Genomic DNA, 24944 nt, shown 5'->3' with positions numbered 1-24944 from the left:
ATATTGTCTTAATCTAACAGCACTCTACATAAGCTGAGGGAGTGTATAAAAGATATGTCCTTACAACCAAATCTATTACCTTGTGAAGAAAATGTATCTTGCATTGTTAATAGTTGACTTTCATTCAGTGCTTCCTGAAAAAATAAGTTGCATACATTTTTTCCAAAACTGGTTTAATATTTTTGATAAAGCTTACAAGGATATTAAGCTGTCTTTATTCCAGTATATTATATATCATTTACATTAGGATTAAGAAATGAAATTACGTGTGCTTTGTTGCAATTCTTTACCCACTTTTATTCTCAGTATATATAATGTATATAAATTAAACATAGTCTTATTATGCTGCCATATGAGCTACTGAACCATACTTGCAACACATGTTAAACCCTAAATTCTGTAAATAAAACATTACCAGAATTCAGCATAGCTAATTCTGAGATGGTATGCATACATTAGGGCTGTCAAGTGATTAAAAAAATTAATCGTGATTAATTGCACTGTTAATAATAGAATACCATTTATTTAAATATTTTTGGATGTTTTCTACATTTTTAAATATATTGATTTCAATTACAGCACAAAACACAAAGTGTACAGTGCTCACTTTATATTTATTTTCATTACAAATATTTGTGCTGTAAAAAAACAAAAGAAATAGTATTTTTCAATTCCCCTATTAGAAGTACTGTAGTGTAATTTCTTTATCATGAAAGTTGAACTTACAAATGTAGAATTATGTACAAAAAAACTCTGTATTCAAAAATAAATCAGTGTAAAACTTTAGAGCCTACAAGTCCACTCAGTCCTCCTACTTGTTCAGCCAACCGCTCAGACAGACAAGTTTGTTTACATTTGCAGGAGATAATGCTGCCTCTTCTTGTTTACAATGTCACCTGAAAGTGAGAACAGGCATTCACATGGCACTGTCATATCCGGCGTCACAAGATATTTACGTGCCAGAGGTGCTCAAGATTCATATGTCCCTGCATGCTTCAACCACCATTCCAGAGGACATGTGTCCATGCTGATAACGGGTTCTGCTCAATGACGATCCAAAGTAGTACAGACAGGCGCATGTTCACTTTCATCATCTTAGTCAGATGCCACTGGCAGACGGTTGATTTTCTTTTTTGGTGGTTTGGATTCTGTAGTTTCTGCATCAGAGCACTGCTCTTTTAAGACTTCTGAAAGCATGCGCCACACCTCGTCCCTCTCAGATTTTGGAAGGGACTTCAGATTCTTAAATCTTGGGTCAAGTTCGGTAACTATCTTTAGAAATCTCACATCGGTACCTTCTTTGTGTTTTGTCAAATCTGCAGTGAAAGTATTCTTAAAATGAACAATATGTGCTGGGTCATCATCAGAGACTACTATAACATGAAATATATGGAAGATTGCGGGTAAACAGAGCAGAAGACATACTATTTTGCCCCAAGGAGTTCAGTTACAAATTTAATTAATGCATTATTTTTTTAACGAGCGTCATCAGCATGGAAGCATGTCCTCTGGAATGGTGGCCGAAGCATGAAGGGGCATACAAATGTTTAGCGAATCTGGCAAGTAACTACCTTACAATGCTGGCTATAAAAGTGCCATGCGAACGCCTGTTCTCACTTTCAGGTGACATTGTAAGTAAGAATTGGGCAGCATTATCTCCTGTAAATGTAAACAAACTTGCTTGTCTTAGTGATTTGCTGAATAAGAAGTAGGACTGAGTGGACTTGTAGGCTCTAAAGTTTTACATTGTTTTGTTTTTGAGTGCAGTTATGTAACAAAAAAATCTACATTTGTTAGTTGCACTTTCACGACAAAAATATTGCATGATGGTACTTGTGTGAGGTGAATTGAAAAATATTTCTTTTGTTTATGGTTTTTACAGTGCAAATATTTTTAATAAAAATAATAATATAAAGTGAACACTGTACACTTTGTATTGTGTTGTAATTTAAATCAATATCTTTTTAAAAAGTAGAAAAACATCCATAAATATTTAATAAATTTCAATTTGTATTCTATTGTTTAACAATGCGATTAATCGCGATTAATTTTTTTGAGTTAATTGCGTGAGTTAACTGCAATTAATCAACAACCATAGCATATATCAATTGTTTGGGTTAAAGTCTACATGACAAACATTGTACCACGTTGCTTTTCAGGTTAAGTAAAACTACAGATGCCCAAATTCATAGCAGCAAATTTTGTGATCACCAATAGGGTGCATAGTCAATGTATTTATTGATGGTTCCTTAATAAAAAAGGATCATTATCATTTCCCAAAGCTTTTCAGACGACAGTTCAGTAAGTGTTGTTGGGGTTCTGTTTTATAATAATGAGACGTTTAATAACACTTGCTGTTGGTAACAATCAGTTCAAATGTCTTTAACACTTACAAAATCCAAGTTTTACTTCCCAGAATACATTTAATTCCTCAAAACGTTGTACAAGAAGAAACAGTATTTGTCCTGGGTGAAGGTACAAGGGATACCATTCCCCTGGGGTCAGAGGCCTGCAGCTGGCTGGCTAATTAGCCCATTGGAAAAAGACCTGCAAACTTAATTAGCTGATCCTCATAAAAGGAGGAGCAGGAAATGGAAAGGTAGCTGTGACACCTGCCAGAAGCTGGAATAACTGCTTGAGGTGTGGCTCCAAGAAACAGATGGCTAAAAGGGAGACTGGGGAAAGTCTTTTTATCACAAAGGCTCTGAGGTAAAAGCCAGGAACTTTTGGGTTGATGAATTTGTGGGGTGGTGGACAGACTTGGGGAAAGGGACTTAATCCCTACAGACTCCGAAGGTAGAGGCTGTGAAACTTTGGTCCTGTATTTGTTAAGAAGGCTGAAATAAAACCTACAGAAAATTAATCTGGCTGGAAACTACCTTCCCTGGATTCTGTGAGAGAGGGCAAAGCAGAATTTCTCCAGGGAGGGAGTGGGCTTAGCTCACACAAGCCTGTGCCCAGCCAGAGGAGGGCACTATAAGGGAGGCTCCAATCCTTTACACCCAGTAAACCATTAACTCTTCCTTTAGGTATTCTCTTCACTTTTAGTCTCCATTTTTTCTTGGTTTGTTTCTGGATATTCAATCTCTAAGGACCTGATTTTTGCACAAATTTATGCATGTGCTTATTTTTACACACTGTGAGTAGTCCTACTGAAGTCAATGTGGGAGGTTAAACATTTATACAGTATTTGCAGGATTGGGGTCAAAATTAGGTTCTCTCTTAATAAGACACTATCAATGTCTTTTCATGTACTTTAAAACATTTAATAAAGTTGTTAATATAATGGCTGCAGTTGTAATTTATCAATCTACCAAAATGATGCAAACATACAAATCACATTTTAGAATTCTCCACCTTGTGTCTTGGGTTTTTTTTTGTCCCACATTAATGTTCAGTAATATCTTAATGAAACTTTATCATCTTTTCACAAAGTAAATGAACGTTTGTTTTAAATTGTGTGTGTGTAACCCAAACCTACTCTGTCTGGTGGCTAGGCCACATACAGAAGTACATGAGCTAGCTACAGCCTTGGCTAACAGACCAAGGTCTTTTAGCTCAGGCAGTAGAAGCTCATGGTTTTTAGATTCAGAGATCCCCACTACCATGTACTTGTTGTTCCTGGGGGAATTCTGCATGACTGTGTGCACACACAATTCATGTCTGGTGCAGAACCTTTTTTCCCCAGAGAAAATACATTCTGCCCCAGAAATGCTGCAGTTGTGCCTTTTGCCCACCAGAGGCTGCTGTGGTGCCATAAGTCAGCAGCATACTTCTCCCACCCACACCCAACAACCTTCCAGGCTCCTTCCCACTTCCTCAGCTCCTCCATTACCCCTGACTCCCCCAAGCCATTGCACCGCTTCTGAGAGGTGCAGGAAATATATTTCTGTCTTGTAATTTAAATTACTCAAGTTCTGTATTAATCTGCCTATTTGTGGTTTAAAAACAAATTGTCTGTAACAATAAAGACATACTTGCTGACAGGTATTTTGAAATAAACTACCAAAATAATTGAAACTGGCATGATTACACTGTGTTACATTGACAAATAAATTATACAGAATTTTGAAGAATTTTTAATTTTTTTTGGTGCAGAAATCCTCCAGGAGTAACTTGTCAGAGCAAACACTGTTTCTGTGAAGCATCTAACATCCTTGTGAGCACTATAAAATAATCAAAGAAATTCTGAATATAGTACAAAAGCAGTGTGTTTAAAAATAAAAATCAGTTTTGTTCCAGACGCCTTGAAGCCAAATTATGCCTACTTGAAGGTACTAGCAAGTGTCTGATTTAAACTGATATACATTCTCAGTGATTCAAAAGAAGTTTGAGTTCAAGTTTATGTGGAAGCTTCTTCCTGATGGCAGAAACTTCAGCTCCGCATGAGTGAGGCCCATGCTCTCATAAGCAATCCACCTTAGGAAAAGTTTACAAGGATACAGTGCACTGCCTGAGGCCATATAGATTGGTAGATCGGTGCTACTGCAATCGACGGGTCTGAAGACCAGCTGAGTCAATGGCAGAGCACTCTCCCATCAACTGCAGTACAGGCAGTCCTCAACTTTGTTGATGATTGAGTTATGATGAACAGCACTTCTAGACTGACACCCTGATTCAACTTACAACTATAGGTTTTGAGTTTACAAAGCTTGGTTCCGCAGTGGAGTAGATTGCAGGTTCAACTTACGACGCAATTGTAAGGAACCAATTGTGTTGTAAATCTGAAGACTGTCTGTACTCCAGCTCCCCGAGAAGAGTAATGGAAGTTGGTGGAAGAGCATCTCCCATTGACACAGCGGAGTGCAAAAAACCACAGTAAGTCGAACTAAGCTACATCGACTTGAGTTACATTATTCACACTACTGAAGTAGCGTAACTTAGGTCAACTTACCGCGGTAGTGTAGACACAGTCAGTTCCTAGCATCCTGCCTACAATTATCGTAGAGACAGGGTAAGTTAGGTAATATCTTTTGAAAGCTTGTCTCTAACCAGCAGAAGTTGGTCCAATAAAAAATATTACCTCCCTTAACTTGTCTCCCTAATATCATAGGACTAACATGGCTACAACAGCTCTACCTCTACATATACGTCCATTCAGGTTAGGCCTTTCCCTGTATGCTTGATATTAAAAGGTCCTAAAGATCCTGCTTGGATTGAATTAAAACTTTATAACACCCACCTAATTTTTGCTTTGATACAGTACCTGTATTATGGTATTGCCCACCATGAAAATGACTTGTCTAAATGTCTGGCTGCTTGCATAGTCTAGTGTAGAACTGTGCTGAGATAAGCCAGGAATTTCCATTCTCTGGGAATAACTGATACCAAAGCCTTCTAATTCAGGATTTTCCTTGTTTTTCTCCTTTCTCAGTGAAACTTGCTATTTAATAATAATGATCTGAGACAGGAAAAATTTAGCTGGACTAGGGGCTGGAATTTTCCCACCCTTTTAACTGAATTTAATTATTTTAAAATACTTCCACCAAAGTGACTAAAATCTATCTAACCTTGACAATATTATATTTAAATAATTTGTTCTCTACAGCCTGAGAATCTTGTTCATGCATATATATCTTGCATGAGATGGTTGAGTTGCAGCACTTTCTATTTTCTCTGGAAGGTTTTTTCATATTTTGAATATGAAACATTACTAGATCATCTCTTCTTAAGCTTGCGTAAGTCTATTAAAACCAATTTTGCTGTAGGCAGTAAACCAGCCCTAAGCTGAAAGAATAGCTGTGACCCTTTGGAAAGATGCAAAGAATTTATTAGAAGCATTGTGTCCTCTTAGCAATGCCATAGTAAATTTATCTTTTTGTTCACTCACATGTCTAACATGCATCATCATCAAATGGCAAAAGCTAATGGAATTGCACTCTGCTGTTCCATATTTTACAGAAACTATTTCAAAGAGGCAAGATTATGTAAACTTACTACAGTACTGAAATGAACACTAAAGTCACACAGTTAGAATAATCAAAATTAGGTTTCTGATATGCCATTAATTTAGTAGTTGTGCAGCTTATAAATGTTATAATACACTTTTTGACACTAGATTAAGCTGTGCATTCTTCCAGAAGAATAGGAACAGAAAATACTATATATATTCAAAAAAACCGATGTTGGCTATTGTTGAATGTGAATTTTACCTGCTACATCTAGATGTGACATACAGGGTTGAGGACTGCTGTAGAGCTGTTCTGTCAGCTTTACATTGATTGAGGAATCTTATGACACTTGGAGTTGTCCCTAGGGGGCTATTACGATCCTCTTTATGCAAGCAGAGCAGAATAGAGGGGCAGAGGTCACAGAGAATTGGGCTCAATACAGTTTTACATAGCTAACTTCTGCTTGTCCAAATAGCTGGTTCCTGTTGGTACAAAACACTCATCAGGGAGAAGCTATTCCATTAAATGTCACACAGTTCCTTTCACTGATATTGTTTGATTAAAGCCATTAATTCAAGAGGATGGAGATTCTAAAAGAAATACTGGATTAACATATCTTTTTGGGACAGGAAAAGGTACTTGAAATGCAATAGGGTTTTGTTAACAAATGGAGGCTACCAAATGGAAATTACCACCATTTACTAGCTACAAGATGACATCCCCAAAAAATTATTGGAGGCTTTGAACTTGACGGGTCAGATTTTCAGCTGCTATAAACCAGTGTAGCTTCATGGACTTCAAAGTCTCTAGAAAGCTACAAGGGAAGAGTTAGACCAGGGGTGGGCAATAATTTTTGCAGGGGGGCCACTCCACGCATTTTGGCAAGTTGTCACAGGCCACACATTTCTACTATATTAATGGAGGGGGTGTGGGGTCTGGGAGTTGGGGTGCAGGAGGGAGCTCTGGGCTGGTGCAGAGTGTTGGGGTGCAGAAGGGGGTAAAGGCTCTGGGAAGGAGTTTGGTACAGGAGTGGGGCTCCAGGCTGGGGTAGGGGATTGGGGTGCAGGAGGAGGTGCAGGGTCTGGGAGGGAGTGTGGGTGCAGGAAGGCATTCTGACCTGGGGCAGGGGATTGGGGTGTGGGAGGGGGTGCAGGCTTTGGCTGGGAGGTGCTCACTATAGGTGGCGGCAGGCCGGAGGCGCAGCAAAGCTCACGCAGGTTGCCTGCATGCCATGGACCCATGTTGCTCCTGGAAGCGGCTGCAGCCAGCTGCTGCTGGCACATATCTGTGCACCTCTTGGGGTCTCTGTGCACTGCCCACAAGCACCGCCCTTGCAGCTCTCATTGGCCAGTTTCCAAAGGGAGCTGTGAGGACAGTGCTGGAGGCAGGGACAAAACACAGAGCTGCCTCCCTCACTCCCTGCCAGGGGCACGCAGAGATGTGCCAGTAGCAGCCAGCTGCTTCTGGGAGTGGCTTGGGGCCATGGCAGAAAGGCAGCCTGCCTGAATTCCCTACTGCTCCGTGGTACTTTTAGTGGCCCAGAGATTGTGAGGGGCAGCCAAAGAGCCTGGTGGCCTGGACAGAAATGTTAGATGGGCCGGATCCAGCCCACAGGCTGTATTTTTCCCACCCCTGAGTTAGACAGTTGTCTTGTAACCAATATGTGCTGGCTAACCTGGTAAAAAGGAGCCACAAAGCAGCCACAGTGCCCCTTCATGATACTCTTAGTAAAGAGACCTGTTTAGGTAGGTGCAGAGCTTCTCCACACCCTCCCAAGAAACCCCAAGTCAGAAAGCTTGTTAAGGTGTAAGGAGGCATGTTAAAGGTGTTCTGTCATGGCTCAGCACACAAGAGAAAACTAGAGTTTCAGAGTAGCAGCCGTGTTAGTCTGTATCCACAAAAAGAAAAGGAGTATTTGTGGCACCTTAGAGACTAACCAATTTATTTGAGCATAAGGTTTCTTGAGCTACAGCTCACTTCATCAGATGCATGCAGTGGGAAGATTTTATATACACAGAGAACATGAAACAATGGGTGTTACCATACACACAGTAACAAGAGTGATCAGGTAGGGTGAGCTATTACCAACAGGAGAGGGGGAAAAAACACTTTTGAAGTGATAATCAAGGTGGGCCATTTCCGGCAGTTGACAAGAGCATCTGAGGAAGGTGTGTGGGGGGGGGGCGGGAAGGATAGAAATAAACATGGGGAAATAGTTCTACTTCATGTAATGACAAATCCTCATCTTTATTCAAGCCTAATGTAATGGTGTACAGTTTGCAAATTAATTCCAATTCAGCAGTCTCTGGTTGGAGTCTATTTTTGAAGTGTTTTTTTTTTTTTTTTTTGTTGAATTGCCACTTTTAGGTCTGTAATCGAGTGACCAGAGAGGCTGAAGTGTTCTCCAACTGATTTTTTGAATGTTATAATTCTTGACATCTGATTTGTGTCCATTTATTCTTTTACGTAGAGACTGGCCAGTTTGGCCAATGTACATGGCAGAGGGGCACTGCTGGCACATGATGGCATATATCATATTGGTAGATGTACAGGTGAATGAGCCTCTGATAGGGTGGCTGATGTGATTAGGCCCTATGGATTCTAATCTCTCCCAGAGCTGAAAAATGGCTAAAAGAATTTTGCTGAAATGTTCCAAAGTGTTCACTTCTAGACAGAAACTAGGCATAGAAATTATCAACTAATAAAATAAGAGATTGACACTTGACTTCAGAAACATAAATTATAATGGAAATTGTTTTGCAATCTTAGTTATGACAACCTACTATAAGAATCTTTAAAAAAAATTTAGGATGCAGAGTTCAAATGCAGAATTCTGGTACTGTTTCATAAATTGTAAGAGTCTCCCATGTTGAACATAATATTTCTCTTGCTGCTGTTTGTCTTAATGTTTACCAATCCAGAAATCAGTTTTATTTCTCAAATGTATTCTAAGCAACGTCCACAGAAAAAGCTGAATTATTTAATAAATGAACATTACTTTCAGACTGATCTTCAGATAAGAAATAAGTATATTGCTTCACTTGAAGAATGGCTACAAAAGCAAATATGATTCAGTATAAAATAGACAAGTCTTTAACAGAAAAAGATTAAAATTGAAAGAGGTTTATGAAAATATTTCTCTCTGTAACAAAACCATAAGCACAATACAGTTTCTTCCAAATAACTTTTTATTTCAAGTAAAAATATCAAAATTCAACTAGATTTCTGCACAAAATGGGCTAACATTTCAAGAAGTGCACTAATAAACTTATCCAGGCAAATTTAATAAACATATTTTACACATACCACAGCTGCAGCTTTAAACTCATAATTGATCACATTTGGTAAGTATCTGCCAATTATGGGTGCTTCAGTTTTGGGAAGTCCAATCTCAGATTGCTAGAGTCAGATCTGGTACCCATTGAAATCAGTAGGATCCTTTCCATTGACTTCAGTGGGCACTGAATCAGGAAACTAGAACCTGACTGTCAGAGGTGCTGAGTACTCACTTCATTTTAGTGGGGGATGCAGATGTTCAGCAAATCAAGCTCAAGGTGCCTTCATATTGGACCTCAAATCTGAGAAATCCAAAATCAGTGGCCACTTTTCAAAATTTGTTTGCATATCCTCATCCTAGAACAACCCTACATGGGTTTCAGGGATCTCCCCCGCCCATCACTGGTATAAGACTAGTGCAGGGGTAGGCAACCTGCAGCACGCGAGCTGATTTTTAGTGACAGTCACACTGCCCGGGTCCTGGCCAAATTTTAATTTAATTTTAAATGAAGCTTCTTAAACATTTTAAAAACCTTATTTACTTTACATACAACAATAGTTTAGTTCTCTATTATTGACTTATAGAAAGAGCTTCTAAAAACATTAAAATGTATTACCGGCACGCAAAAACTTAAATTAGAGTGAACAAATGAAGACTCAGCACACTGCTTCTGAAAGGTTGCGGACCCCTGGACTAGTGCAGGGAAAGGCTTTCCGATCTTGAAAGCATTTGCACTAGTCCTTCAAGTGTTTCTACACTTAGCATGTTGCAAGACATCAGACCTTAAAGTTGTATGATTCTGATTACTATCTAGCTTCTTCCCCACTTTAGGTGCACCATTAATGTAGTAGCAAAATGGGGATCTCCAACTATCTCATGATAGAATGCTTTCTAAATCTAATGTTTTCTGAGATGTTGGGCTTAAACATTCGCTCTAGTATTTCAGTGCTGTTCTGTCAGTGGTCTACGACAGAACACAGTGAGTCCCTGGCCTCAGACTAGTGTAAATTCCTTATTTAAAACATTTTACATTGATTAAAAGAATAATAGACAATGTCCATATTTCATGATGACTACACAGCATAGTCTGCTTGGGAGGAAAACCCCCAAGCAATCAACCCACAAACTCCATCTTGAGACGTACTTACCTGTTTTGAAACATTTTTTTCCTTATGGTTTTCAAAACTTTTTTCTGTTTCTGAAAATAACAAAAGCCATCAGAACATCTATTTTTTATTATTTTAATTTCTGATCAAACAGAATGTACTCTTACATATAGAGACACATTTTGTTATTCTTTTAACTGAGTCTTTGCAGATAATTCTAACATACCAGTATCTCAGTAGGGTCCTAGTTAGATTATATGGACAATGTCAGAGATGAAATTCAACTGTGCATGCACACCACAGACCCCTTATACAGAGCTTCAGTTACAAAGGCTTCCAGGCTTGGTGCAGGGACTACTGTAGGGGCTGGAGGAGATCACCTTTACTACAGGTTAGGAGGTAAATTTAAGTGTAGTGTAATTCTGCAGGACTCCGTGACAGCTCTTCCAGCTTCTGGGCTGGAATAATGGATGTCACCTCTGCAGCTCCCTACATGAGTAAGCATGAACTGAATTGCCTCTCTGTGGTTAGCCTGCAGTGCTACCACCTGCAAATAACCTGAAAAACAATCATGTCACTATTTCAGTAATGTTGAAAAAATCCTGTATTTTCTTTAGAAGGAAAACTGTCTGACCTTTACATTTATAATATGGTTCTATCAGGAATGGGTCCCCATTGTGATACTCTCTAGAAACAGATAGGATAGGGGAAGAAAGGAAAAGTGTAAAGGTGATAGTGTTGTAAGAGAACTGGATTTGATAAAACCCACAGCCATCTTGTGCACTTAGCCCCCATAAGCTGGAAATGAGAGAACCACAGTGTCAGGAGAAACCTGGCCTTGGCTCAGACAGAACTAACAGCTGTAAACTACAGTTTTACTAACTAAGATAGATAAAGTGAAAGGGCAGATTCAGGAGAAGCGGTGGGGAGTGTGGAAAACTGATCTTTATTCTGGGTGCTAGTGTTTGTATGATTTTTCTGAGGTTACTTTGCTTAGAATGAATTATTATTAGCTATTGCTAGGGAAATTTAGTCTAGTAGGGGTTATGCGTTATGTGCTCTGTTCTGAGAAAATCTATAGAAATTATGAGTTTGCTTTGGAGAAGCTTGTAAAATTTTTTTTTTTTTTTAAAACAACAAGGAGTCACTGACAAACTCCCCAGCAGCTAGGAGAGAGGCTGGCCACCGAAACCCTGCTGCTGTCGTTTGATACCACCTCAGACTTGGGGTAACTCTTTTTGTGGAGTCCTAAGACTATTTCCATTTTAGATGTATGCCTTGTAACCAATAAAAACAAGGATTTTTTGAATGGAAGCACTCTTGTGTGTACCAATAATTTATTAGACAAGAGGTGCTGTGTCCCCCAACTGATTTATTTCCTGACACCGCCTGGAAAACCAAGATTAATTACCACAGCTTTGGGTTCAGATAACCCTAGGTGGTAATAGGATCACAAAAAGAAAAGGAGTACTTGTCGCACCTTAGAGACTAACAAATTTGTTTTCTTTTTGCAAATACAGACTAGCGCGGCTGCTACTCTGAAATAGGATCACAGTTACATACCAATACACAATTTATTGGATCTGAATTTAATTTTTTTTGAATCTGTAAATGACTTCACTAACTGTCCCAAAACGTAGGTAATATTATTTATCTGAGGTATTTTTGAAAAATAACTGAAAACATGGTTCATTCCCATTTACACTGCAAGACTGATCTGTGGACAAGGTCTCCTAAGCAGCAGAAATTAAAGTCTGTAGGTGGGACCTTAGAGTCTGAAAACTTACTCACTGACATTAATGGTAGGTGTTTGATAAAAGCTAAGTAAATGCAGTTTAGCACCTAAACTAGAAAATACAATTAATCTTCTTAATGGAAAGATAAGCCTCTTACACTTCTCCCTGGAAAAAAATCTTTAATTATTCCATCCTTACTGAATTGATGCTTTATTCCCCTATTTGCTAGTGTGGCTAGAAATGGGCATTTTAGCTAAGTGTAATTTGTGGTATTGGATATATGACTTACTATAAAGATGCCATTTTATGTTAAGATACATGAGCAAATATACCAACAAATTTTTCTTTGTCTGGCAGGTGAATTATTATAATTTGATGGACCAAAAATTTGCCTGACAAAATGGATTAAAACCAATGAAGCTAAGGGAATGATTTCCTTTTTTTTATCCTTCAGTTACAAAAGTCAACCAACTAAACTTGTAATTACCTGCCTAAAGGTTTATTTTATTTGCCCAAGACAAGCAAACTAGCAAATTATACATTTAACAGCAGAATAAATGATCAAAGGGATGTAACTAACTAATGCTCAATACCGTTTGCCACAAGGCATAATTTCATTACATGAAAACTGCACCCAGCAGTTTGAAAGTTCAAAAGGTAAAATGCAGTTCTCAGCATAAATAAAGTGGTGGGGGAGGAGGGAAGTACATTAAGTTTTAAATTAATATTGGCATATTTGAAGGTAGCCGTGTTACTAAAAGCTAATATTGTGACACTAGCAGTGTCAAACCCCAAACGGAGCAAATGTAAACTGGTTTTCCAACATGATAGAAATACTGGTTAAACAGTCAGAAGTAAATATCTTATGCTTGCTATTTAAGAGCACAGTTCTACATCGGAATCCTTTAGCATGGACTTTGCGCCTGCACAGAGTCCCATGGAAATCAATAGGCCTCTACATGAACCCAGGGATCACAGAAGCAGATCTTGATTCCGAATTTGGGTCAAAAAGACTTCATTAAAATATTAATTACTTTTATTATTATTTAAACAAGTTGTAAACTGATTTAAATGTTTGCATATCTCTTTTACAGTGCTAGTGTCACAAATTAAAACTTTTCTTTATAGAATCAGAACCAATAACTTTAATTATATGCTTCAAACTTTCAAAATTCTGGGCTAAGCAAAAAAGCTGTAACTTTCTTTTAAATTAGGGCAAAATTGGAGGAAGTAATCTGAAATTTCTATCTTTGAATAGGTACTGTCAACAACTGAAAGTTAAAACTAAATGTTCAGTTACATTGGATAATATAAATCCTTGTGTGTGGCTAAAAAAAACTATAAAAACTAGTTGATAGTATCTAATTGGAATCATGTCTTTACCTTACAATTTGGGTGTTAAATTGTGATGCACACAAATGCAAGGGGGAAAATAGGGCACTACAGTCATTTATCATGCAGCATAAAACTAACAGCTTTCTTCCTTTTTGTAGCATTTAATACAAATTTAACAGATTTAATTACAGATTTAATATTAAATGTAGAATTCTACACAACTCATTTAGCATATAACTTTTGGAATTAACAAACTTTTACAGGGAATCTGTACTTCAGAAGCATACTATTTTAACATGTTTTTATGGTGGCAGCTTCTAGTAATACTTTGACTGAGAAATGAATTTCTCTTTAAACATTGACAACTTTCTTGCAAAAAGGATGGTTTATTTATCTGTATTGTAACTGTTGCTCTTTGAGAAATATTCAGCTCAGGCATGCAGGCACCCAGCAAACTGAAGCCAGAGAACTTTACTTAGCAGTATCTGTCAAAGCATTACCCACCCTTTTTGGCCCTTGCTGCCCTTACATAGCCATGGGAGGGACTACAGCGCCACAACACCCCTCAGTTCCTTCGCACTGGAACCCATGGCTGGAGGCTCAGAGGATGGATCGTGGACTGCATGTCTGCACCCACATCTCAAAGAACAGCAGTTACAATCCAGGTAAGTAATTCAACTGAATTGCTCATGTCAGAGAAAGACCTTCAAATTTAGAGACTTGTAGGGGCCCCAATGAACTCCATTTTTTGAGCTGGAGTCAATGCTGACTTTGCTTTGTTCAAAATCTACTTCAGTCAATGCAAGAAGTCCACAGTGAAGTGGACATGACGGGGGATTTGTTCCTCAGATCTGCCAATCATCTATGTAGGGGAAGACATGAATTCCCCTCTGTCTGAAATAAGCCACTACCAGTCATGCATTTGGTAAAGATGCATGGGGTGAGTGACAGGTCAAAGGAGAGCACTGTGTACTGATAGTGTTGACTGGCAACAAGGAATCTCAGAAATTTTCTGTAGCCTGCGAAAACAACCATACAGAAATAGGCATCCTGAAGATTGAGAACAGCAGATGAGTTGTGATTTGACAGGGAAAGAATAGTAGCCAGGGTAACAATGTGGAATCTCATATACTTGATAGATTTGTTGAGACTGTGGAAATCAAGGATAGGTCTTACCTCTCCCCTGGACTTGGGGATCAGGAGGTACTAAGAGTAGAATCCCCTTCCCCCAATGAAAAGGAGGAACTTCCTCTGTAGTTCCCAGAGCACACAAAGTCTGGACCTGCTGAAGAAGCAGTGCTCTGTGAGAAGCATCCCTGAAAAGAGATGGGGTAGTGGGATGGGAGGGCAGGATGGAAAGAAACTGTATAGCATAACATGATTCCACAGTCCTTCGAACCCATCTGTCTGTAGTTCTTTCCCAAGCACTGTAGAAGCAAGACTGCCTGTCCCCAAATTGAGACTTGGTTGAAATGTTTACAATTGGCATGTTGCTCTTGATATGAAAGACCAATATGCTGCCTCCCCAAAGATGGACTATAGGCTGGTTGGGTAAAACTAGACCCAGAAGATCTTCTCTGTGATTTCTCCTTTTCTGGAGAAGCATTGCTGCCTAGCATGGTAGAATGACTAGCAAAAGTATTGCTGAGATCAATGCTGCTGGTGGTGTTGCTGACCCACAAAATAATATCTTTGTGGCCTGGGTGTAAACCCCCAAAGATGGTAAAGGATCTCAGGAGTCCTTAAAAATGTAACGTTGTCACATATCCACAGGTCTGGTGTTCTCGCATGGCTCTGGAACAGTGTCTGAAAGGACCCCTTTAGAGTGTTAACCCCCTTATGGTCCTGTTCTTTCACTGGAGTAAGCCCCTTGGCTTCACTGCCTCCTAGGTACAAACTTTGGAGCATTCAGCACCCATTTCACACTTAAATTGGCCACCTGAGGGAGACTTGTACACCCAACGGGAGCAATGCACCGTCAACCTCTTTAGACTGGAGTGACTCTCAGACAGTGTTGTAAAAACAGAAGGGTTTATTAGATGTCTGGAACACAGCATCAAGAATAGAAAGCTATAACATAGTCCACCTGGGTCAGTCCTGAGCCCAGAGCCCCCTCTTTGTCTCCAGTCCTGAAGAGAATCTTGCTTCCAGAAACCCATACTATATCACATCCAAAGGGCCCCTCCTCCATCCTTTGTTCTGATTCCCAAGATAAACGGGTCACCTGGTCATCCTCCTTAGCTTTTCCCCCCCCCCTCTCCCCCACCCTCCTGCTGGCCAAAACGGGCTGGTTTCCTGGAGAGGGATTGGCAGTCTAGGTAGTTAGTTGCTAGGCACTAAATGTCTGGGCCATTGTCTTTTGGGTTTGTCATGGGCATGAAGCCTCAGACAGCCAGGTGTCAATCACCTGGATCACTACAAAAAATAAACCACCCTTTCCAACCACCTAGATAACCATGCAGGACATAAGGGAAACTGAGGTACACACAGTATTAATACAAAATATTAGGAAAAAATCCCCCTTTGTCCAAAAAGTCTCATTAGTTTTCTCGGGGGGAACTACCATCAAATGGTAAGCACTCTATGGCCTGAACTTCCGAAGCTATGCTGGAGTTCTGTAGTCATAAGGCCCTTCTCCTCATCACAGGTGAAGTTGTAAGTCTGAACAAAGCACTTGTCATGTCCAGTGCTGACTGTGTTTATATTTAAAAAAAAAAAAAGTCTTGGCCACCCAATGGTCCTCTGCAATAAATGCCTGAAATTCTTCCCTCGAAGTGCTGAAAACGTTATGTCATAATTTACAAAGTCCTATTTAAACAATAATGTTTGCTGGTTGGTAATGCACACTTGCCCTGAGGCAGTTGAATATACTGCCTCCCTTGCTCCCATCAGATGTCTCCTTTTAGACTTTAGGAGTAGACTTATACCTCCCCGTGCCACACTCTCATTTGCCACAGTCACAACCAGGGAATTAAAAGGTACCTAACATCATATGAGGACATAATATCTCTTGTCGGTATGCTTATCAACACTAGAGTATTCCACAGAGATTTGGCAGGTTCCAATATCACTTCATTTATAGGGAGAGTGATTCTCTCAGGAGCTGAGGATCGAAGAATATCCACTAACGTATAGGCAGGGTTAAGACTTTTGTCACTGGTATGTTTAGTGAATGTCAAGGACAGGTTGTTGAGGTTCTTTCCCCACTCTGAACTCTAGGGTACAGATGTGGGGACCTGCATGAAAACCCCCCTGAGCTTATTTTTACCAGCTTAGGTTAAAACTTTCCCAACGTACAAACTATTTTACCTTTTACCCTTGGACTTTTTTTTTTGCCACCTCCAAGCGTCTAACAAATATATAACAGGGAAAGAGCCTGCTTGGAAATGTCTTCCTCCCCCCCCCCAAAATCCTCCCCAAACCCTACACCCTCTTTCCTGGGGAAGGTTTGATAAAAATCCTCACCAATTTGCATAGGTGAACACAGACCCAAACCCTTGGATCTTAAGAACAACAAAAAAGCAATTAGGTTCTTAAAAGAAGAATTTTAATTGAAGAAAAAGTAAAAGAATCCCCTCTGTAAAATCAGGATGGTAAATACCTTACAGGGTAATCGGATTCAATACATAGAGAATCCCTCGAGGCAAAATCTTAAGTTACAAAAAGACACAAAAACAGGAATATACATTCCATTCAGCACAACTTATTCTAACGCATACCTAGCTAGATTACTTACTAAGTTCTAAGATTCCATTCCTTTTCTGTTCCTGGCAAAAAACACACAGAGAACCTTTGTTTCTCCCCCCCCCCCCCTCCAGCTTTGAAAGTCTCTTGTCTCCTCATTGGTCATTTTGGTCAGGTGCCAGCGAGGTTATCCTAGCTTCTTAACCCTTTACAGGTGAAAGGGTTTTTCCTCTGGCCAGGAGGGATTTTAAAGGTGTTTAATAAAAAGTTTCCACTAACTTTCGGTGCCCAATATAATACATCTAGGACCTGATTTTTCAGGGTACTTGTATGTTCAAGGCACAGCTCCACAGAGTTCAGTTACAGCTGTGAATGCTCAGCATTGCAAATCAAGTCCTAGGTCTCAAGCTGGGCATGCAGAAAACGAGGAACACTTAATTAGTGACCATTTATCAGCTGGAAACTCTTCCCCCTGTGGGAAAGTGTACTCAGTGATAGAAAAAGAATTCTTGGCTGCCAAATGGGCAATCAAGAGCCTGTGGTACTACTACCTCCTAGGAAACAAGTTCACACTAGTTACTGATCTTGTTCCCTTATGTTGGCTGAATGTGATGAAAGAAACAAACCAGACATGAGATGTTGCTACAACCATATACCTTTCAGATACAGCACTGAGCAGGAACCTTGCCTCACAACACCATTTTTTCTGTCCAGGGAGGTAGCCTATGCTAGCCAAGGTAGGGCTTCAGTCTTGTGAGGAAGATATGTAATGGGGTCCACCAACCCCCATATTGAACATAGAAGGGGGAGGAGAGTCCCTCCTGTTTACAAGCAAGCAGCTTGGAGCTTCCAGTCGTGGAGGCAGGCACCCACTGCTGCAACCAATAAAAGAAATAGAGCCTACTGTAAGGCAAGAGTGCAGAGAAGGAAGGGGAGGCAGAAAGGCCTGGGTAGCAAGGTGCTGAAAACCCTGCACCAGGCTGCCTCCAAACATCTAGGCAACTGGAAAAGATGACAAGCCTAGGAACTGAGGGGCTGACAGGCTCAAAGGAAGGTGAGGCTCCAAACACGGACCTCACCGGGAACAAACTAAGGGGCACAAGTCAGATGATGCTGAGGCCCCTTGTCATGGCTGTAACAGTCAGCAACCATGGAGAACAATAATATATAGAGAGATTTTGATAGGTGCTAACTGATTACTATACTTTTAATTATAGATGCAGATTTTAAAGGAAACCATCAACTTGAATCTAGTTAGATTAAAAAGAACATGAGTTAAAAGTATTTTCAGGTACTACACTTGAGTCTCATAGCCAATTTCAGTGTTGTTTTTTGTTTGTTATTTTCAAAATGTTTTTCTCTTCCCTGCTGCTGGGTGGAAATATTCACAAAGGAAATTTTGTGCAAAGTACTGTCAAATACACAGAATAAAGAAACTGAAAATGTTAGTTTAAAATGCCCCCATGTAGGAAAGAAAGGATGAGCCAAATAGTCTGTAGCAAAATTACTAAAATTGTGCAATTAGATCCCACAGGCATTAAAGTAATTTTTCTTCAGGGGGGGAAAAAAAGGTAAACATCTGTAGAAGTTGAAAAACACATGATGTACTGGCTGCATGCAGATGTAACAGCAATCAGGATTTTAAAAGCTGCAAATCTGGATACTGTGTGCTTAATGTAATTTGAGCATTAAAATTTATGTTGGCATAGAGAAATCTTGTTTTGTTACAATATGGTTGAAGTTAACCTGTGAATACTCCCTTCCAACATCTTGTATCAAACCAGTATTTTTAAAGAAAAAAATATCAGTGAGTCTGATCTGATCAAGGATACTTCTGTACAGACATGTAGCACTATAAGTATTAAGTGGAGCACTTGTGAAAGGCAATGATGTGCTTGTCCACCATAAGCTAGACCTCAAGAAAAACTACAAATATTCTGTATTTGGGCATTCCTAAATTGATTGACATTGAGGACCTATCAGTTAAAGATTCAACTTTTAGTTTTGATTGCAAATGACCTGTTTTAAACATTCTGCAGGCGTATTGTATATTAAACAACCTCCCCCCCCCAAACCCAACAAACAAACTTCTCTTACACTAACTAGAATGATTACAGTGTCTGATCCAAAGCCCTATGAAAGTCAGTATTCCATAGACTTTGGTCAGCTCTGCAGCAGGCCCACAGTCATTTTTGCAACTTTTTATAACAAAGACTTGATAATGAGAGCCGTCTGGAGATTAAAAAGTAATCAGTATGGGGGGGGGAGGGTGGAATCCATTTTTCATTATATCTCTAAAATAAGTCACAAATTAACAGAGTAAGTTATTAGCTTGATCATGCGATTTTTTTTCTCTGCATTTTAAGACCTCAGTATTATTTTCTGTTACACTTGTTTAATTGAAGATAGTGTATTTTTATTAGGATAATGCAGTCTTTTGTTACTGTAACAGTGTAATAATAAAAACCAGAATTTGCTACATGTAGCCAAAGAAATTTGATTCAGATTTTGCAACGTGATACATTTTTGCTCCCTATCAATATCTTGTCAAGCTTTTTCAACATGTCTGAGTTTTAGTTTTTAAAGACATTTTGCACATTTTTTCACACATGCAAATTATTCATTTTATACCTCTTACAGAGATGTCCAATTTTTTCCTGCACTTAAGTATCTCATAATGCTCATTTTTGAAGAATTTATAACAGGACTTGATACCATTAAAATATTTTCTTTGTGATTTATTTCTGCATTTTTGCTTCTTAGACTACGTTTGCAGTTTAAAAGTAAATGGGGAAAATAAAGATTATCACAACATTCAACAATTTTTGGATGAATTATTTAAAAAGAGGAAAAGTCCAAATTCGCTAAATTGTTCATCACCTTTTAGGTTGTTCAAGACTGACGGAATGTTTCACTATCGAGAAGCCTGATCATGTAAAAACTTATGCAAATGAGTAATTTTGCTCAAATGAGTAAAGTTACTTATATGCATATAAGTGTTTGTAGGATTAGACCTAAATATATGTATTTGACAGATATGCATTCTCATTTTAAAGTGACAGTGTCAAATAGTTTTTGTCCTAAAATGTAGGTTTTATTTATAAATTTTATTTTGGTAATTAAGATACTAACCCTTCAACTGAGTCTGCATGTATAGCCCCCTTGACTTCCATGGAGCTCTACACAAGCATCCACCTTTACCCATCTCATTGTGGGATCAAAATTATTGGCCTTGATCATCCAGTGTGATCCATGAAGGTGGAACCTTACGCCCAAGCACAGTACAAATGAAGTAAGTTGGGCTCTCTATGGATGCAGAGGTTTATCTAGGCAGTTTTAATTGAGGTGTTGTTTTTGCTTTACTGTTATAAAAGTAATTGAAACACAATTTTTGGTGTGTTTAGATTTAAATATTTCTCTGCAGTGGTTGCAACCTAAGCAGGCCGCACTGTTAAGTATAGGCACTAGAAAGTGAAACTGATCTGAAAGTAACTACAAACTGTATAAACAATGAGGAGTACTTGTGGCACCTTAGAGACTAACAAATTTATTCGGGCATAAGCTTTTGTGGGCTAAAACCCACTTCATCAGATGCATGGAGTGGAAAATACAGTAGGAGGATATATAACAGTACATGAAAAGAAGGGAGTTGCCATACCAAATTGGGGGTCTGTTCTAATGAGACAATTCAATTAAAGTGGGCTATTATCAACAGGACGAAAAACCACTTTTGTAATGGTAATCAGGGTGGCTCATTTCAAACAGTTGACCAGATTACCACTACAAAAGTGGTTTTTCATCCTGTTGATAATAGCCCACTTTAATTGAATTGTCTCATTAGAACTGACCCCCCCACTTTGGTAAGGCAACTCCTATCTTTTCATATACTGCTATATCTATCCTTACTGTATTTTCCTCTCCATGCATCTGATGAAGTGGGTTTTAGCCCACGAAAGCTTATGCCCACATAAATTTGTTAGTCTCTAAGGTGCCCACAAGTATTCCTCGTTGTTTTTGCTGATTCAGACTAACATGGCTACCACTCTGAAACCTACAAACTGTATGTTTCACTTAATCTACTGCACCCAAGATGGGAAACTGAGAGTAAACACAACTTATGTACAACCTACTTATTATGGCTAAATTACATTTTTCAAAATTTATTTCTGAGGTAGAGGTTAAAATCAGTATTTTAAAATAACAAATTTCCCTACTACTATAATAACACAACAGATTGACTGACCGAAATATTTTTTAAAACTACAATATTATATAGCCTGCTTCTTAGTTGTTTTGTGTTTTTATTTCTCTCAGCTTGGAAAGTCAGGTAGAAATTTTCACTTTTTTCTTCACATACTTTATACTCTGTCTTATGAACTAATACAATGCTGCAATGGGGGGCTGCAAATGGTACAGGGGAGTGTGTGTGTGTGTGTGTATTTAAGTTTACAGTCCAGTGTGGGGTTTAAATTAAAAAAATTCTCAGTTTTAGATCATGATAAAAATTTTTTAAAATCTAAAAGTTGGGTCCAAGGTGCCCAGCCACAACGAGCAAGGATTTTATTTTAAAATATGAAATAACTGCACTTGTTCCAAACACCAAAATCTTAATTGTGTAATAACAAAACTTTAAATTTGACATTGCTCAAACTAATTTGTAACCTACAATCTGTGCAATGCAGTGCAAAGAGGGTAATAGTTGTACGTCTTGCTTTTTTCCCCAATGACATACTGATTTCTGAAGTCAGAAGTCACAAAGGGAAGCGGCTCTAACAGAGGATTAGGTTGGATTATGTGTAACGTGCTAATGCAAGATTATAATGTCCCATAATAATAATATACTGCTACAACTGACATTCTATTGTTTTGCAGTGGCTGCAAAGGGTTTGGTAGGACAAATTCTGAAGTGGTGCCTAACCATCCAAGAATGATGCCACCATTATTACTAAAGTGATGACAGTGAAATAAACTTAAACTACTAATCTCGCAAATTTTAATTACCAGTAATGATGACACAGCCCTGGTCTACACTAGGACTTTAGGTCGAATTTAGCAGCGTTAAATCGATGTAAACCTGCACCCGTCCACACAATGAAGCCCTTTATTTCGACTTAAAGGGCTCTTAAAATCGATTTCCTTACTCCACTCCTGACAAGTGGATTAGCGCTTAAATCGACGTTGCCGGCTCGAATTTGGGGTACTGTGGACACAATTCGATGGTATTGGCCTCCGGGAGCTAGCCCAGAGTGCTCCATTATGACCGCTCTGGACAGCACTCTCAACTCAGTTGCACTGGCCAGGTAGACAGGAAAAGAACCGTGAACTTTTGAATCTCATTTCCTGTTTGGCCAGCGTGGCAAGCTGCAGGTGACCATGCAGAGCTCATCAGCACAGGTGACCATGATGGAGTCCCAGAATCGCAAAAGAGCTCCAGCATGGACCGAACGGGAGGTACGGGATCTGATCGCTGTTTGGGGAGAGGAATCCGTGCTATCAGAACTCCGTTCCAGTTTTCGAAATGCCAAAACCTTTGTGAAAATCTCCCAGGGCATGAAGGACAGAGGCCATAACAGGGACCCGAAGCAGTGACGCGTGAAACTGAAGGAGCTGAGGCAAGCCTACCAGAAAACCAGAGAGGCGAACAGCCGCTCTGGGTCAGAGCCCCAAACATGCCGCTTCTATGATGAGCTGCATGCCATTTTAGGGGGTTCAGCCACCACTACCCCAGCCGTGTTGTTTCACTCCTTCAATGGAGATGGAGGCAATACGGAAGCAGGTTTTGGGGACGAAGAAGATAGCTCACAGCAAGCAAGCGGAGAAACCGGTTTTCCCGACAGCCAGGAACTGTTTCTCACCCTAGACCTGGAGCCAGTACCCCCCGAACACACCCAAGGCTGCCTCCTGGACCCAGCAGGCGGAGAAGGGACCTCTGGTGAGTGTACCTTTTAAAATGCTATACATGGTTTAAAAGCAAGCATGTGAAAGGATTACTTTGCCCTGGCATTTGCGGTTCTCCTAGATGTAGTCCTAAAGCCTTTGCAAAAGGTTTCTGGGGAGGGCAGCCTTATTGCGTCCTTCATGGTAGGACACTTTACCACTCCAGGCCAGTAACACGTACTCAGGAATCACTGTAGAACAAAGCATTGCAGTGTATGTTTGCTGGCATTCAAACAACATCCGTTCTTTATCTCTCTGTGTTATCCTCAGGAGAGTGAGATATCATTCATGGTCACCTGGTTGAAATAGGGTGCTTTTCTTCAGGGGACACTCAGAGGAGCCCATTCCTGCTGGGCTGTTTGCCTGTGGCTAAACAGAAATGTTCCCCGCTGTTAGCCACAGGGAGGGGGGAAGGTTGAGGGGGTAGTCACGCAGTGGGAGGAGGCAAAATGCGACCTTGTAACTAAAGCACATGTGCTATGTATGTAATGTTAACAGCAAGGTTTACCCTGAAAGAGTGTAGCCACTGTTTTATAAAATGTGTCTTTTTAAATACCGCTGTCCCTTTTTTTTTTTCTCGACCAGTTGCATGTGTTTCAGTGATCACAGGATCTTCTCCTTCCCAGAGGCTAGTGAAGCTTAGAAAGAAAAAAAAAAAGCACTCGCGATGAAATGTTCTCCGAGCTCATGCTGTCCTCCCACACTGACAGAGCACAGACGAATGCGTGGAGGCAAATAATGTCAGAGTGCAGGAAAGCACAAAATGACCGGGAGGAGAGGTGGCGGGCTGAAGAGAGTAAGTGGCGGGCTGAAGACAGGGCTGAAGCTCAAATGTGGCGGCAGCGTGATGAGAGGAGGCAGGATTCAATGCTGAGGCTGCTGCAGGACCAAACCAGTATGCTCCAGTGTATGGTTGAGCTGCAGCAAAGGCAGCTGGAGCACAGACTGCCACTGCAGCCCCTCTGTAACCAACCGCCCTCCTCCCCAAGTTCCATAGCCTCCACACCCAGACGCCCAAGAATACGGTGGGGGGGGGCCTCCGGCCAACCAGCCACTCCACCACAGAGGATTGCCCCCAAAAAAAGAAGGCTGGTATTCAATAAATTTTAAAGTTGTAAACTTTTAAAGTGCTGTGTGGCATTTTCCTTCCCTCCTCCACCACCCCTCCTGGGCTACCTTGGTAGTCATCCCCCTATTTGTGTGATTGAATAAAGAATGCATGACTGTGAAGCAACAATGACTTTATTGCCTCTGCAAGCGGTGATTGAAGGGAGGAGGGGCGGGTGGTTAGCTTACAGGGAAGTAGAGTGAACCAAGGGGCGGGGGCTTTCATCAAGGAGAAACAAACAGAACTTTCACACCATAGCCTGGCCAGTCATGAAACTGGTTTTCAAAGCTTCTCTGATGCGTACCGCGCCCTCCTGTGCTCTTCTAACCGCCCTGGTGTCTGGCTGTGCGTAACCAGCAGCCAGGCGATTTGCCTCAACCTCCCACCCCGCCATAAACATCTCCCCCTTACTCTCACAGATATTGTGGAGCACACAGCAAGCAGTAATAACAGTGGGAATATTGGTTTCGCTGAGGTCTAAGCGAGTCAGTAAACTGCACCAGCGCGCCTTTAAACGTCCAAATGCACATTCTACCAACATTCTGCACTTGCTCAGCCTGTAGTTGAACAGCTCCTGACTACTGTCCAGGCTGCCTGTGTACAGCTTCATGAGCCATGGCATTAAGGGGTAGGCTGGGTCCCCAAGGATACATATAGGCATTTCAACATCCCCAACAGTTATTTTCTGGTCTGGGAATAAAGTCACTTTCTGCAGCTTTTGAAACAGACCAGAGTTCCTGAAGATGCGAGCGTCCTACACCTTTCCCGGCCATCCCACGTTGATGTTGGTGAAACGTCCCTTGTGATCCACCAGAGCTTGCAGCACTATCGAAAAGTACCCCTTGCGGTTTATGTACTCGGCGGCTTGGT

At 40.2% G+C, this 24944-nt stretch overlaps 1 protein-coding gene across 1 annotated transcript in view; it reads right to left on the bottom strand.

Annotated features, from left to right (window-relative positions):
* SEL1L2 (SEL1L2 adaptor subunit of SYVN1 ubiquitin ligase) overlaps positions 1-24944 on the bottom strand; it is an 80718-nt gene that overhangs the window by 53255 nt on the left and 2519 nt on the right. The window contains exons 2-3 of the mRNA XM_084622378.1: positions 10317-10366; positions 80-134 (exon numbers count right to left, since the gene is read on the bottom strand). Of these exons, the coding sequence (XP_084478504.1) occupies positions 80-134; positions 10317-10366 (105 nt within the window). The remainder of the gene's footprint in view (positions 1-79; positions 135-10316; positions 10367-24944) is intronic.

This window comes from Lepidochelys olivacea (genome assembly GCF_965140295.1).
Source record: "Lepidochelys olivacea isolate rLepOli2 genome assembly, chromosome: 3".
Lineage (NCBI taxonomy): Eukaryota > Metazoa > Chordata > Testudines > Cheloniidae > Lepidochelys > Lepidochelys olivacea.
This window is presented reverse-complemented; position numbering and strand designations above follow the sequence as displayed.